This window comes from Eulemur rufifrons, chromosome 6 (assembly GCF_041146395.1).
Source record: "Eulemur rufifrons isolate Redbay chromosome 6, OSU_ERuf_1, whole genome shotgun sequence".
In the NCBI taxonomy this organism is placed as follows: domain Eukaryota; kingdom Metazoa; phylum Chordata; class Mammalia; order Primates; family Lemuridae; genus Eulemur; species Eulemur rufifrons.
Window position 1 is genome coordinate 29,875,777 of NC_090988.1, and position 16,614 is coordinate 29,892,390.

The 16,614-nt window shown below is 31.6% G+C and overlaps 1 protein-coding gene and 1 pseudogene across 2 annotated transcripts in view; both read right to left on the reverse strand.

The window, feature by feature from the left end:
• DYNC2H1 (dynein cytoplasmic 2 heavy chain 1) overlaps nt 1-16,614 on the reverse strand; it is a 285,364-nt gene that overhangs the window by 244,280 nt on the left and 24,470 nt on the right. For both annotated transcript variants that reach the window (XM_069469002.1, XM_069469003.1), the window contains exons 19-29: nt 13,423-13,538; nt 11,996-12,123; nt 10,023-10,172; nt 8,801-9,006; nt 7,746-7,901; nt 7,546-7,660; nt 6,855-7,025; nt 5,432-5,814; nt 3,633-3,765; nt 3,412-3,529; nt 606-718 (exon numbers count right to left, since the gene is read on the reverse strand). In XM_069469002.1, coding sequence (XP_069325103.1) covers nt 606-718; nt 3,412-3,529; nt 3,633-3,765; nt 5,432-5,814; nt 6,855-7,025; nt 7,546-7,660; nt 7,746-7,901; nt 8,801-9,006; nt 10,023-10,172; nt 11,996-12,123; nt 13,423-13,538 — 1,789 coding nt within the window. The remainder of the gene's footprint in view (nt 1-605; nt 719-3,411; nt 3,530-3,632; nt 3,766-5,431; nt 5,815-6,854; nt 7,026-7,545; nt 7,661-7,745; nt 7,902-8,800; nt 9,007-10,022; nt 10,173-11,995; nt 12,124-13,422; nt 13,539-16,614) is intronic.
• LOC138385660 (U2 spliceosomal RNA) lies at nt 4,414-4,529 on the reverse strand (annotated as a pseudogene).

Consider the following 16,614-nt stretch of genomic DNA (forward strand, 5'->3'; position numbering starts at 1 on the left):
GATAGTGTACTTAAAGCCAATTATTTAACTTTCAATAGAAAGTCTTTGTAACAGAGAGAAGTCGAGCATCCCTATGACAAAAATCTGAAATCTAAAATGCTCCAAAATCTAAAACATTCTGAGCTTGACATGCTGCTCAAAGGAAATGCTTATTGGAACATTTCAAACTTTCAGATTAAGGATGCTAAACCACTAAAACACAAATATTCCAAAATCCAGCTAAATCTTGAAATCCAAAACACCTCTGGTCCCAAACACTTCACATAAGGAATACTCAATTTGCAGTGAGATTCCCATTTTAACGATAGGAAAATTCAGACTCTAAGTCACATGGCTAATAAGTTTTAGAGCTAATATTAATGTCCAAGTCTTTTTGAGTCCAAAGACAAGCTTTTTTCATAATTACATGCTGCCTTCCAAAAACTAAAATCTCATATTCTTTTAATATCAAAACACTCTGAACCTAACAAAACAAATCATTAAGATATGAGTTTCCTAAAAGACTTAAATTAACCAATTTTATCCTTCAAATTGACTAAACTATTTTTGATATAAAGTTCATACAGTTTTTTTTCTATTTTCACCCTTGAAAAAGAATTACTTACCTCTACATTATTTGATAGAAAAACTTTATTTTTAAAAGGTACAACTTCTCCCTCTAAAGATTTCATTGCAGTTATATGTTTTGATTCCTCATCAAAGCACACACTGTTAATACCTGTAATATAAAAGCAACAATTTAAAGGCAAGAGCATTAAAGATACAATTATTAGACATGACATATGTATTACATAATGTATACTATATACCCCAATAGATATTGCAATGTAATAGAATTATAAAGTTTATCACATATGATGTATCACATATCACATATCACGTAATGTTCCTATTGAGGAAAAAAATAATCATTCTTTCTTGAAAGACATTCTTATCACTAATCTAAAATATCTCCTATCAGTATCTAACTATACGTGACCCGATTCATTGGTAGTTTTACTGTTTATTTTGATATTTGTATGTTTGCTTATTCATTCATTCGTACCATGTTCCAGAAAGAATGTTACGCAACCTAATCAACTAATACATACCAATCATTAAGAACGGTCCTAGGGCTGGGCACCATGCCTCATGCCTGTAATCCTGGCACTCTGGAAGGTCGAGACAGGAGGATTGCTTAAGCTCAGGAGTTCAAGACCAGCCTAAGCAAGAGCGAGATCCCATCTCTACTAAAAATAGAAAAAGTAGCCAGGTGTGGTGTTGCGTACCTGCAGTCCCAGCTATTCAGGAGGCCGAGGCAAGAGGATTGCTTGAGCCCAGGAGTGTGAGGTTGCAGTGAGCTATGACGCCACTGCACTCTAACTGAGGCAACAGAGTAAGACCCTGTCTCAAAAAAAAAGAACTGTCCTAACTTTCATACATTCTTGGTGGGAGTGTAAAATGTTATAACCTCTTTGGAAAATGATTTGGCAGTTTCCTAAAAAAATTACACACTTCCTATACGAGTTAGCAATTCCACACTCAGGTATTTATCCAATAGAAATAAAAACATATGTCTACAAAAAGATTTGTATGAATGTTCACAACAGCTTCCTTCATAATAGCCAAAAACTAGAAATAACCCAAAGTGCCCATCAATAGGAAAATGGATAAACTGTGGTATACTCAAACAATAGAATACTATTCAGCAATAAAAAGGAATGAAATACAATTGCAGGTATCTCAAAAACATCAGGCTGAGCAAAAAAAACGTGACATAAATGAGTGCAAAGAATACATGTTAATGATTCTACTTGCAAGTATTTCTAAAAATGGCAGAAACTAATCTATAGTGATAAGAATCAGATCAGTGCTTGCCCGGCGCAGAGTGAAGTAGATGAGGAGAGGGGCAGGAAGGACTTCAAAGAGGCATGGGGAAACTCTCTGGGCTGATGGGAATGTTTTATGTCTTAACTGCAGTGGTAGTTACACGGGTGAATATAATTTGTCAAAACTCCTCAAACTATACACTTAAATATAAGAAATGTATGTAAATTATATATCAATAAAGTTTATTTTTAAAGTAGTAAAAACCTTTCCTAGATAAGGTAGTAATAGCAACCATTATAGACAATATTAGATACAAAACAAAAAGAAAGAGGAAAGGGGAAGGGCAAGTATGACTCCTCCTCCCAAATTTGCATATCACTTCATAGTATATAAAAAACTTGAACACATTACCTCATTTTCATCTTCAGAAAAAAACCTTTAAGTTATTATTTGCAATATAAGAAGAAAACTAAATTTCAGAGGGGTAAATTAATAACTAATAAATAAATAGTAGAGATGGAGCTTTGATGTAAACTTTCTGATTCCAAGAGCTTTCTACTACCTCCCATTGCCCAAATCACAGTTACAGATGTAAGTACCCTAAAGCTTCAGATACACAGAGTTGGCAAATATTTCTGTAAAGGACCAGAAAGTCTTTTAAGTTTAATGGGCTATGTGGTCTGTGCCCACTACTCAACTCTGCACTCATAGCATGGAAGCAGCTATAGACAATACATAAACTACTGAGCTTGACTATGTTGCAACAAAACTTTATTCAAAAAACAACAGGTAGTGAGCCAGATTTGGCCCATGGCCTATAGTTTGCTGATTCCTGATTATAAGTGAAAATGATGAAAGTTTTTTACTTCCTAAATTTAATTTGAAAAATATAGCTCTTTTCAATAGAGCTGCTTGCTTACAGAAGCATTAATTTGCTTGCTCTTTCTAAGCAAATGAAATATTTTGAGAAAATCATAGGCATTTTTGTAACAAATCTATTCCATTTGCCATTAATAAATACCCCATTAAAGTGGCTCAATAACATCAAAGCATACCATACTAATTACTTTACGCTTTTCCCCAAATAATCTCACCTATTCCCACAGTTTGATTATTATCTCTATACAGACAACTACCATTTCTACATCCTCACCAAGGTCTCTCTGCTGACAATAATTGCCTATTGAGTATCTCCATTTGGCTGTCTTTCAGGAGACCTTAAACTTAATAATGAAGGGGCATATTCTCCTTCACTTCCAGGCCTTTGCACAAACTATTCTCTCTGCCTGCCCACCTTTTTTCTAACTAAAGCCTGCACGTTCTTCAAATCTCATCTTAATTGTCATTTTCTGCATGATGCCCTAGAACTGAGCTAAATGCCCTCATAGACATAACTACAGCACCACATACTTTTGTCAATCACAGGAATTGTCACACTGTATAACATTTATCAGCTTACTAGCTTGTCTCCCCCATTAAAATTGTAAGTTCTTAGACTGTATGAATTGTATATTATTCAATAGTCTACCCAATAGCCTAACATTATGCCTGGCACGTAGTTGAAATTCAATAAATATGTGTTAAATAAATGTTGACACCTACCAGCAAATAGCTTCTTAAGGTGAGACTGAATCACTGATGGGTTAGTAGATTGGCCCAATATTTCTAATAAGTCATCATCACCAATAAAATAAAATCTTGGGAATGCTGAGCGTTTTTCCTATTAAAGATAAAAAACAAAAAATAGCTTTCTCTTTTCAAATAATTAATTAAGATATTAAGTATTTCACAATGTATTACATATAGATTTTTTTAAAACATGCCTCCAAAAATTCATTTAATGATTTCTGACATCTTTGAAGTTGATCAAGTATCGTTAGTAGAGAATTTCTGATTCCTGCATGAGTAGTTAATGTTGTGACTCTATTGTCTTTCTTGATGTCATTCATTATTGACCTACAAAACAAAAACATTATTTTCACATGTATTTTAACAGTTTTTTGGCTAAGACATTTTAAGACATTTTTTTGCCTGCTAAACACAAACTATATGTAGCACTTATAAACAGTAACATTATCATTATACTTCTAATAAATAATGCTAAAAATAATACCTCATTATCATTTTTAACTTCCTATATTACAAATTCTCTTACATTTTTTATTCACTAAATATTAAGCCCTACCTCATAGAGCCAATGTTCCAGCAACAATGAAAGACATTAAATAAATTTCTCAAAATATTTAAATAAAATTACAATAGATGCTAAGAAGGAAAAGTACAAAGTATGGTTGAAGTGGCTAACAGGGCGACCCATGACCTAAGACTTCTTTGAAGAAGTAAATTAAGATGAGTTATGAATGATGAATAAAAAGAAAAAGTCACTGAGTAGGAGGGAAAGAGCTTCTAGCAAAGATTCTGGGAAAGAGCTAGGCATATCTAAGAGCTAGGCATAACTAAAGGCTAGCGTCACTAAAGCAAAAATGAGACCAGCACAAGGATAGAGATACAGACAAGGAGCAGATCTTGCCTTATCCTTAGAGCAACAGGAAACCACTTTAAAATTTCACTTACAGGAGTTAAAAAAAAAAAAAAAAAAAAAAAAAGAAGTGCTAAAACTGCATTTTTATTTTTTTTAAAAATGGTTTAAGACATATCAGATATTAAACTGGTAAGAACAGATACTATACTTGATCTTAGCCAAAAGGATAAGAAGCAATGAAACTGCATTTTTAAACAATTACTCTGGCTGTTGTGTGAAAAACTTATACACAAAAGCAAGTCAGAAGATTAATGTAGTAGTCCAAGTTGAGAGAGACAGTACTTTAGAATAGAATGGGAGAAGTACAGATATAAAAGGTGTTTGGTTCAAGATATATTAAATAGGTTAAAATCAATAAAATTTGGTAATTTGATGTATGTGGAAGTAGAAGAAAAGGAGCTATCAAAGATATCTATCATGTTTCTGCTTTCAACAATTAGGCAGTACCATTTATTGAGACAGGAATCATAAAGAGAAAAGATCTATGGGAAGGGAATTAGGGAGTAAGTTCATGAATTCAGTTTTGACCTGAGGATGTTTAGTAGATTTGAAACTCAAAAAAGAAATATGGGCTGTATATATAAATTGGTGAGATTTCTAAGGAGACAATATACAGTGACAATGTCTACAACTAAAGGTTTGGAGAGAGCTGAAGATTAGGAACGAGGAAGAGAATCAGAGATATAGTCAGAAAACCAAGAGAGGACAACATTACAGAAGTCCAGGGAAGAGACTTTCCAAGAAAGAAGAAATGCTCAACTCTACAAAATCCTAGTAAGACAAAAAGTAAAATAAGAAATGAAAAATGTCCATTGATTTAAAACAGGAAAGTAATTGGTGATTTTAGGAAGTATATATATTATGTAGAGTGGTATGGTAATGACAGAAACCAGACCAAAATGGTTCAAGCAGTAAATGCTTGAGTAAGGAAGAGCTTCTCAGAAGGATCCACTAGAGAAAGAGCTTGAATACACAGAAGATACCAATAGTGTAGGAGTAATTAGCTTGTATTAAGCACTTCACAATATGAATGAATAAAAAACTGCTATATGTGTCTATGTCTTAGTTAGCTGTACTGACCTAAAATCTTCATCAACTCTGTTGAAGCGTGTCTGTTCTTTTGGTAATGCTCCACGGCCAAAAATGGGTTCCAAATATACCCACTTTCTCTGAATATGATTTAAATTCTGTAGGTACTCATCTAACTCTGCAAGTTTTCTTTCCCAAATTGACACTTTATCTTCAAACCCTTTATAATAAGGAGAATCCTTTAAGGACTGAAGAAGGCATCTATTATCTCCAACCTGATTTACTATATCTTTCCAGTCTTTAATCAGCTTAATAGTTCGACTTTGGCTGTCTTCATAATCAATCAATGTAAACACTGCTCCAACTCCCCAAAGATCAAGTTCACGTAAAGCTTCTCTGATCGTAACTTCACCTTGTGCCCGACTATTTAAATCCTATATAACACAAAATATCCATGTTTATTATTTCAACATTATCATATAAATCATAAAAATACACTTTATAAGAAAATGTCTTATCTGGCTTTTCACCATAAGGCAAAAAAAAAATTAAATGGATATATTTTACATGTAATCCAAAAGAATTACTGGCTATTTTATCAAAGCATATCAGATACTAAGCATCCTGATTCACGTGGTCAAAGTATATACAAAGTTTTGCCTTACGCTTTTCGCATCTACAAAAGAAAAACAGAAAATTTAAGCATCTATCATAAAAGACAAAACTAGTCTGGCTTACAGTTTTGTAGACAAAAAGGCCAAGATTTGGAAGAATGGAAATTCAGAAATATTACTGTAATCATACTGTAAATTCTAATACATCTAAAATAATTAACAATCAACTACAGTTAGTTTCTACAGTAGTCATGCTTTATAACTTCTCAAGATTATCTCTAAACACGTTCCAAGATTATTAACAAATGTAAAGGTTTACTTTTTGGATAGAAAATAAAACAATTTGACATCGACAGTCCTTATATTTTTGAATGGCCAGAATGCAACGTAGAAAGTCTGCCACTTATGATAGAATTATGAAAAGTTTTACTTTTACCTGAGACCTTTTCTAATCCTGATTAGCAAACTGGTTTTTGATTTAGCTCTCTGGATTTTTGTAACTTCTATTTGTAACATAACACAGGATTTTAAATGTATATTATGTAAAATTATTTGTGTTTGTTTACTTTTTGATTAAAGCTGATTCCCTTTTTCAAAGAAAGACTTTTTTGTATTTCATATTTCTTCTTTCTCAAAGGAGGGATTTATACTATATTATTGTGTTTACATCCCCACACACCCTGCCAGACAGATTCAGAGACATTACTAATGAAAGAATAATGAAATAATGGAACATTGTCACTGTCTTAAGAAAGAGAAAAAAGTCTAACTTGCTATTTTATTTAAACAACAAAATACGAAGCAAAATTATATATTAACAAAGTTCAGATTTATAAGATATTTATAAAAGTGATTCGTACTTTCAGGTCTGCAGCTTTGGCTACAATTGTATCAGCTACTCTGAGCAAATCACCAAACAACAATTTCTCTAGACTAGTCCCCCTAGGAAGGCCAAGTAGACGAAAAAGGTCCAGCCAGTGATCTGGTGAAAGATGTTCCCCTCTCACGTACTTCAATATAGGAATTACAATCTGTTAAAAAAAAAAGAAAAAGAAAAAGAAAAAGGCATATGTATACATTTATACAAATATTAGCAAAATATAAATTAGTATTTTTATGATTATTAGCTATCAAAATTTTAATTAATCCATTATGTTTAACAGCCTTCAAATCTATATATGGTTAAACAAAACTGGATAAAATTTTTTATTAAACATTATTGTAGATACATGCAAATTTCCCTTTGTACTTTAATATATTTTAAAACATGAGATAGAATATTTCTATTTGTATATTTTATGATATGACTCATGTGGCACTAGGCTATATAAACACTTTATTTTTTAACTTTAACTATAAATTTCTTACTTAAAACTTCTTTCCAATTGGTAGCAGAAATATCAATTTCTATGGTTTACTCTGTTTCTTATTTTTTCATATAATGAAATAATTGAAAAACATATAAACTAAAATTTTAGTTCAGTCACTACAAAAAGATACATGAAAGCTCCAAATTCATTTTTAATTAGTAGAATAAGTAAACAATCTTACTTTATATTTGTCAACTTCTGATTGTAATTTCACAGTCATTACTGAATGTTCTTCAATCTTCCTTAATCTATCATGCCAATTCATCAAAAATTCTTCAAACAGATATGTCTTAGTCCTATAAAATCCAAAAACACATCTTAAAATTTACATCCAATAACAAAACTACCAAATTATGAGTCTAAATAGTTTTTGAATCAAACCGAAAAGTAATCCAATCTTCATTGGCCATTTCCTGAAATCCTTGCTGAAATTCTTCATAAAGGGCCCAAATTTGTGCACAGCTCTCAATGTCTTTAGAGATGCTATATGCTAGAGAGAAATTAGGCTCTTCTAGTCCAAAATGATGGCAGTCATCACTATAGAAACAAATAGTAAATATTAAAAACATAAAAACTGTTAAGTAACAATAGTTATTTAATTGCATTCTGTCTGTGTGTGCGCATGTAAATGCACGTGTGTGTTTGACAGTGGAGATAGTAGAAAACTACCCATTTTACATGAGAATTTTAACTACATATATATGGGCTCTCTGAAATTCATGAATATGCATTTTTCCAATGGAGTCAAAATCAAGTTTATAATATATATTTTTATGTACATAATATATGTCATATACATGTAAATATTCATGATTATATAAATCTATTTGTTAATCTGAGAAGAAAATAATCTCAGTTGAAAGGGCTAGCTTCTAGATTATAAAATACACTTAATCTAATTGGTACAATACCATTTAATAATTATGGAAATAAGACTTCCACTCACATATGAAAGCAATTATTTTATGGACACATTTGCTAAAATAGACCAAACCTAAAGCAGTGTTCAAATTTAACTCCTTGCATTATTATAAGATGAACCAACAACACATTTTTAAGTCTTTTGTTATTACTTATTTTGTAACATTCATTTTTTTCTCAGAGATATTGAAAGTAAATTTTCCAAAAATTTTATATGCTCCATTTTTAAATAGGATGAGATCACAGAAAGTGAGTATTCCAACCCTCTAACATAACTTTTAAGTAAATTTAATTATCTATTCTATTTCTAGTCATTTCTTGAAATTTGCTTTAATATCCTTATATAAAACCATGACTAAGAGCAGTAACATGAATACTCATTATTTGTATTTTAAAAACTGCTGAAGTTCATGAGGAAAGGCATTAAGACAGCAAATGTAAGAAAATTATTAGCTTAATATATATAAAACCAGTTTTCAAAATGAACACTATCAGTTATAAAGAAAAAAACATACATCAGTTTTTTCCTTATGACTTCCAGATCATCAAACTCAATTTTTTTTTCTTTTATTGACTTTGCGCTTTTATCAAGAGTATTATGTTGGCCAGCTTCAATAATATCATCACCAGGTTTTAGTTGGTCCCAACGAGCTTTAAATTTTTCCAGTTCTTGATAATAGATCTGAAGACGTGATTTCACATTTCCTTTCATCACTTCAATCTACAAGCCAATAGACTTTAAATAACTTAATGCAGCAGGGTAAAATCTCACTTCATTTTCACATTCTTACTTCCAATATTCTATTTAAAAGTGAAAAAATATCAATACTAACTTTTCAAAGGATTGTTTTTATTTTAATTATTGATTCCAAGTGCAATAAAATAATTCAGACATAACTAGACCATAAATTCACAGTAACAAGAAATAACCCTCAAATATCATCCTTAAAAGAGGTATTCATGTGATTAACCATACCCACTACAACTATCAACAAAAGTGATACAATAAAAAAATGTTTGTTCAATGACTGTTGGTTGTTCTATCTGAGTATATAGCTGCTAAATTAAGGAAGGTATTTCCTAATCTCCCATGCAAGTAAGGGCCATAAGACTTACATTCAACAAAACATAAGTGTAATTGATGTGTAACTCCCAGGTTGTGCCCTTACAAGACAGATGGTACCCCTGTCTCTTTCCCCCTTCCACCTCCCTACTAAGGTAGCAACTATTAATAAATGTGGTAGTAACCCACTTAGGACAATACCCTAGAGATGGTAGACAAATAAGATTAAAGAAACCTGGATCCCAGACAAAGCTACAGAACAGAGGCACAATATCAGCTTACAATCTAATGTAAGAGAGAAACTTAAGCTACAATTTTTTGGGTCTCTATTAGAATAGTCAAACTGATATCCTAAAAAATTTAGTAATTTAAGAAAGAACAAGTTTCAGAAATAAACTTAGGCCATACACAGTAAGTAAAAAATAAATTCATTCATAAGACTGAAAATAATGTTACATGTCAAAGGGACTGGTTTTTTCTTGGTATGACAGGAAGTAAAGAAAAACCATGTGAAACAATCATCATATATATAAAGTATTTTACTATAAAAGTACTAATGGAGGTCAATTTCAACAGCAGCACTAAATTCTTATAAACCTGGGCTATAAAATAAAGCAAGAAATCTTAAGTGAGAAAAATTACATATTCATTTTAACAAAATAACAGGTCCTTACCTGATCTTTAATCATAAGTTGGTGACTTTCCATAATCAACTCAAATTTGTCCCACTTAGCTTTCAGATTACTAATTGTTTCTAAACCTCCACCAGCCACAGTTCGTAAAAGTTTGTTTTTATCTTCAGCTTCTTGAAATAAGGGCAAAATCTAAAGGTTCAAAAAAAAAATGTGAATAACAATTTATTTTATCAAATCTTCTATGATTCCATTTATTTTTTGTTTCATGATTTTCTTTTTTAAAATCAAGATTTTTGCCTTTAAATAATTTGTGAAATTCCTAGATATACTGATTAGGCAAAAACAAAAAATTCCTAGATGTAAACTTTCTCCTGGTTATTGTTATAAACAAGCTCCACAAACTCACTCTAACATCAGACGTTAAAAGAGATAATAAAGAGATAATAAAATTAGTTGAAAGAGAATAAAATTAGTAATAAGAGACTGAGTGAAATCCATAAAGACAATAGGAGAGCTATTCAAAATAAAGTTTTCATTATAATTGTCCCATTCATAAGAAAATGCTAAGCAGGCTTTTAAAAGAGCTAAAATTGGTGATAATCTAAGAGCATAAGTTAACTAAATAATTTTACTTAATAGAGAAGAGAAAGTCATGAAAAATATACTTAAGAAACATATAACTGAAGAAGTGAAATTAAGCTCCTGCATTCAGGATTTCTAGCTGAAATGCCCTAAATTGTGTACAGTTAACAGTTTGTTAAACAGTCTGTGTGTAGGTCAACGGGTGCTAAACTACTTCAATTGCCTCTAAGCCTTTTAAAGCACTGTAAAACAAAAGTATCCTATAATTAATACCTGTACTTTTACTACGCAGCAAAACAATAAAATCCATTTAAAGTTTTTTAAATATGCTGTACATGCATAATAAAACAGAAGCAAAAGAAATTCAAATATATGTCAATGACCAGTTTGCTATCTCTGGGCAGGTTCAGTTTCATCTGAGAAACAGAGAAAAGCCAATGGACCAATAAGCCATATTGTACTAGGAGAATCAATAAGAAAAGAAAAAAATAGAGTAGGATTTTAATTTCCTACATATGAACAGAACTTAGGTGAGCCTGTAAAGATGTTACAACAGTTTCCTGGTCTCCAGGCCTCCAGGTAGACATTCCATGAGAGCAGCACGTGCACAGCTACATCCCCAACTCCTAGCACAATGCACAGAATATACCAAATGATTCACAAATATCTGTCAAATTAATTAATAAATGGCTCTGCACTAACAGCTACAGCTCATAACCATTCCTTTTCTAGTTAATTCCTTTTACTAGACAGATACATTATTTTATTTACCGTTAAACCCTCTTTTATACCTTTAAGCCTATCACATAAAACTTCATAATTCCTTCCACCAGAAAGGTATATTATTTATTCACCTTTAAACTCTCTTTATAACTTTAAGTCTATCATATAGTAGGGATACACAAAAGTTGGTGTACTAATTTGAATTATTTTTCCTTCCTGCTCTAAACATAACTAAAATTATCCATAATATGTTCTATGAAACTTTGGCTTGTTTATTCTGGGCTCTAGCTATGGATACTGTTTTTATGAATCCTTACCACTCTCTCATCTTTATTTTTAATTATGAGCTCTTCCACTGTGGACGTGTGTGTGTGCATGTATTCCTAACTCAGCTCTAACTTCATACTTCAGCATCCTAAAATTATGACCCTAGAAGTAACAGCTTGAATCGTTTTAAGTTTACACTTATTCTAATAGGCCACATCATAAAACAGACTAGAAATACTTCTGAAAATAATACTAAGCATTACTATTACTGTTTCAGTACACCAATATAGCATCGAGAGTCCAATCACGAACTGACCAGTTGGACCAGATTATTGTGGACCTTTTCATAATGTTGAGATTATTTCTAAATAATCACAGAAAATTACCTACTTTAAACATTTCTAGCACAGTAAAAATAATAATTACTTTGTGATTCTCACCTCTGGCTTCCGTTCTTGTAGCTTACTATATTGTAAATTTGCATCACCTATTTCTTCCACAGATTGGGGCATAATTGTTAAGACTTCCATAGCCTCAGTAACAAATGTATCGATTTCATGTAAGTGAGCTGAATAGGTAACATTGAAATACAAGAAACAGTTATTACTACCACCAAAAATATTCCATTACATAATTTCTAAATCAAGGAATGTTTGAAGTAATCACTATATGAAATACATTTAAATCTTAAATTATCATTTGCTTGAATAAAACAAAATTTCAAGATGTGGAATAAGCAAAGAAATTTCTTCTCATGAAAGTTTAGCTGTTCCACATTGTATTTAAAATTTTTAAGAAAAAATCAGGCCAGGCATAGTGGTTCACACCTGTAATACCAACACTCTGGGATGCTGAGGCAGGAGGATCGCTTGAGGCCAGGAGTTCAAGACCAGCCTGAACAAGAGAGAGACACCATCTCTACAAAAGTTGCAAAACTTAGCCAGGCGTGGTGCCATGCGCCTATAGTTCCAGCTACTTGGGAGGCTGAGGCAGGAGGATCGCTCCAGCCCAGGAGTTTGAGGTTGCAGTGAGCTATGGTCATGCCACTGCACTCTAGTCCAGAAGACAAAGCAAAACCCTGTCTCAAAAAAAGAAAAAAGAGGCCAGGCGCAGTGGCTCACGCCAGTAATCCTAGCACTCTGGGAGGCTGAGGCGGATAGATCGTTTGAGCTCAGGAGTTGGAGACCAACACTGAGCAAGAGTGAGACCTCATCTCCCCTAAAAATAGAAAGAAATCATATGGACAACTAACCATATATATAGAAAAAATTAGCCGGGCATGGTGGCACATGCCTGTAATCCCAGCTACTGGGGAGGCTGAGGCAGAAGGATTGCTTGAGCCCAGGAGTTTGAGGTTGCTGTGAGCTAGGCTGACGCCATGGCACTCTAGCCCAGGCAACAGAGTGAGACTCTGTCTCAAAAAAAAAAAAAGAAAAGAAAAGAAAAGAAAAAATTAAACTGTACTCAGTAAATTTTACTAAAAATTAGGAAGTTTTTCAGTCTTTTAAATGAGCTAAAACATCTGTTTAAAGAAAGAAATGGTATGGTGTGTTAGAAAATAGTTGTCATTTGAAGAGTTAAGGAGAAAAACATTATACTAGAATTACCTACCTTTCTCAGTAACACATGCAACCAACTGATAATAGCTCTGATTGCAAATACTAGGGATGTCTTCAATTTTTAGACTTAAGGTTTGAACATGGACTTTCCTACTTCTTTGAAATTATCATTTTGAGAAAATTTTATTTCATAATACTTTCTAGGTCAGTTTTGATTTTTAATCATCACTGAGATTCATATTTTCTAACTATCAAAGTATATGCCTCTACAAATAAAATTAAAAATAAAAATTAAAAAAGGTCTTTACCCTGGATGGACTTCTTCAAAGAAAGAACAAGCATATCAAATAACTTCTGGATGAGATCATCAATCACAGTCTTCACAGGGCTGCAATTAATATTTAAACAATCTACCTTGACAGCACTGAAAAATGTCAAAGGACATATTTTGACATGAAAAAGACAAATTAGAGGAAAAGAGTCTCAATATTATAATGATTTTGTGTAATATATTTTAAAATGTAAGTCAAAAGTATTATTGTAATCTTTAAGCACATTTAGATTTAATTTAGTAAAAATGCCTTATACATACTATTTTGAAGTTTTTCACTGAACAATGATTTTGTTATAATACTACTATTTTAATCATCTAATTTATTAGCTTTAAAAAAGGTAGCACATTATAAATTACTAAACTATCAACAGAATATATTTAAATATTCATAAGCTCCTCTTGTCCCAGCAATATACTTATTAAGTAATTAATAAGTAATTATACTTATTAAATAATAAATATTTATAAAATAAATTCACTATCTTGCAGCCAAAATACAAACAATAATGATAAGGGAAAGAAAACAAATATAGATAGAAAGTGAATATAGATTATTGAGGCACTAAAACAATAATATAATGAGATACTGTTTTATACCTATCAAATTGACAAAAATATTACATAACAAACGGTTAATTTGTATCTTCAATTGTGTAGGCAAACAGAATTCTCAGAACTTTTGGTCAGAGTATAAAATAATGTAATCTATATAAAGAGCAAATTGTATATCAAAAAATTTTAAAATAGGCAAATCTTTTGTCTTAATAACTTTATCTTTAGAATTTATCCTAAGAAAATTTTCAAGGCAGACTCCAAGATTTATATACAAATATTTTCATCAAAACATTAACCATAATAAGGAAAACTTAGAAATAAGCTAAATATAGCAATGGCTAAATAAATTTTTATATATCCATATAATTAAAAATCACATTTTTAAGAAATAGCAAAATATTAATGAAATAGTATTAAATAAAAATTGTGAGATATAGTATGATCTCAATTTGTAAGGATATGTTCTAATATGTCCCAAACATCAAATATTGATAGCAATTGTCTTTGTATTTTTCTATATTTTAAAAAATTTATAAAACAAATGTACTATTTTAATAATCAGAAAAAAAAGAATATAGTTTTTAAAAGACTAATTCTCTGCCTAGCACCCTAATGCAAATTGTAATGTTCTAGGCAAGGAGAACATTTCCTCACTCATCTGAGGAAAATCTCATACTTAAATGATACAAAGTTTAAAAAAGGATCTGAAACTTTTGATTAATAAGGTTATTTAGAAAACTACTTGCCTTTTCTAAGGCATAGAGCCTGGTAAGATCCGTAGAAAGCAACTTATAAGTGTTAAGTACTTACAGTTTTATAATAAAAACATAATTTTCTCTTAAGTCTTTATTTATTTATTCTCAATCGCTTACTAGCTGGAGAGGTTTAAACTAATGTTCTTAACCATCAAAAGCTGTAAGATCCAATTTGCTTAATACATGACAGTATACGATTTACAAAATCCTGACACATAAAGAGTCATCATTTCTGATATTTGATACATGAAGACAGAGAATTTGGGAAAACCTAAAAATTACATTATACTGTATTTTGCTAATGAATTAACATAAAATGACATAATTATAGCAAAGAAGTTTCATTCAGTGACAATAGAATGCTGTGGACACAACTAACTAACATTTCAGTTGAAATATTCATAATAAGTTACTGAAATTCTGTTCAGCCATATCTCATTATATATCAAAGATGCTCATCCAAAAATTATTTTCTTACTACTCTTCCTGAAATACATCATTGGAATATGGCTCTTCTAATCTTGTAGCATATTTCCAAAAAGTACCAATAAAATAAATCTCTGTGTGCGCATGTATGTGTTTATTAGCTTAAATAAATGTTAATTTGTTAGCAAAAAATAGCAAAATGGAGAATAGAATGAAGATAGAGCAGGTATTCTTTTTGCTTTATTCTGTTTAGAACTTTGGCAAGGAAGCACAAATGGGAAAGCTGTCTACAGTAAAGGACAAACAAACAGTAGAGGTAGCAGTAGAGGTCCTTGAGCAGTCAGGTGACAGCATTACGTCAAAGAAAATGGGCAAGACTGGGATCAAAGACAGGACCCAATAGAGAAGAGAAACTTCATATGCAAGCAGAACAAAAGCACTATTTTTTCCTTACTTCAAACTAATGTTAGTGGCACTACCTTTACCCAAATCACCCAAGCTCAAAACCACAAGTCATTTATTTCTTTCTATTCCTCATCCCTCATCTTCCTCCAATACATAAGACTTCTTAATTCCTCATAGTATTTCCTCCTCCCCATTTTGAGTGCCAGCAACTTAATTCAATTAATTAACACTGGTCTTCTGGACGACTGACTGACAGCCTGTCAGCCTCCGGGATCTCTTTATTCTACCATGTAACTCATTATTTTAAGATGAACCTTCCTAATGCACAGCTTTGGTACTGACAATACTCCTGTTTAGAAACCTTCAAAAGCTAACCACTCTAAAATGAATAAAATCCAAATTCTCTATTTCAGAATATGAGACTCTTCCCCAATCTGTACCTTATGTACTCCTTTCCAGGATCATCTCCTCTATTCACTGATAAAACATTACCTCTAATAAAATTCTCATTAACCAGCTTCATAATTTCAGTATACAAATTCCTCTCCTTAAGAGGGATTTTAACCTTCCATTCTCATTTCTACCTGTCAAAATCCTAATGTAAGTGTTACTATTCTAACAAAACTTGCCCTGATTTTACCCCAAAGGGAGATGTCATCCTCTGAATCCCCATAGTTTTAGTTCAGTCTCTCATTTGAAATATAGACTATTCTTTCTGATATTAATAATAATTAAAAACAATGCTTATTGAAAACATACCCTGTACCAGTAATTTATATGTCAATTACTCATTTAATCCTCAAAACACTCAGATAAATACTATTGTTGTAACTATTTTAAAGTTAAAGAAATTGAGGTTTACAATTTAAATGACTGTCAAAGTCATGCAGCTGATAAGAGCCATCTGACTCCAGAACCCACTCACTTCCCACTGTGTGTACTTGACTTCACCATCAAATATACTTGTCTTATTGTACTAACAGAGAGAAAGCAACTTGATCTCAGGTTCTCTGTCATCTTCATCT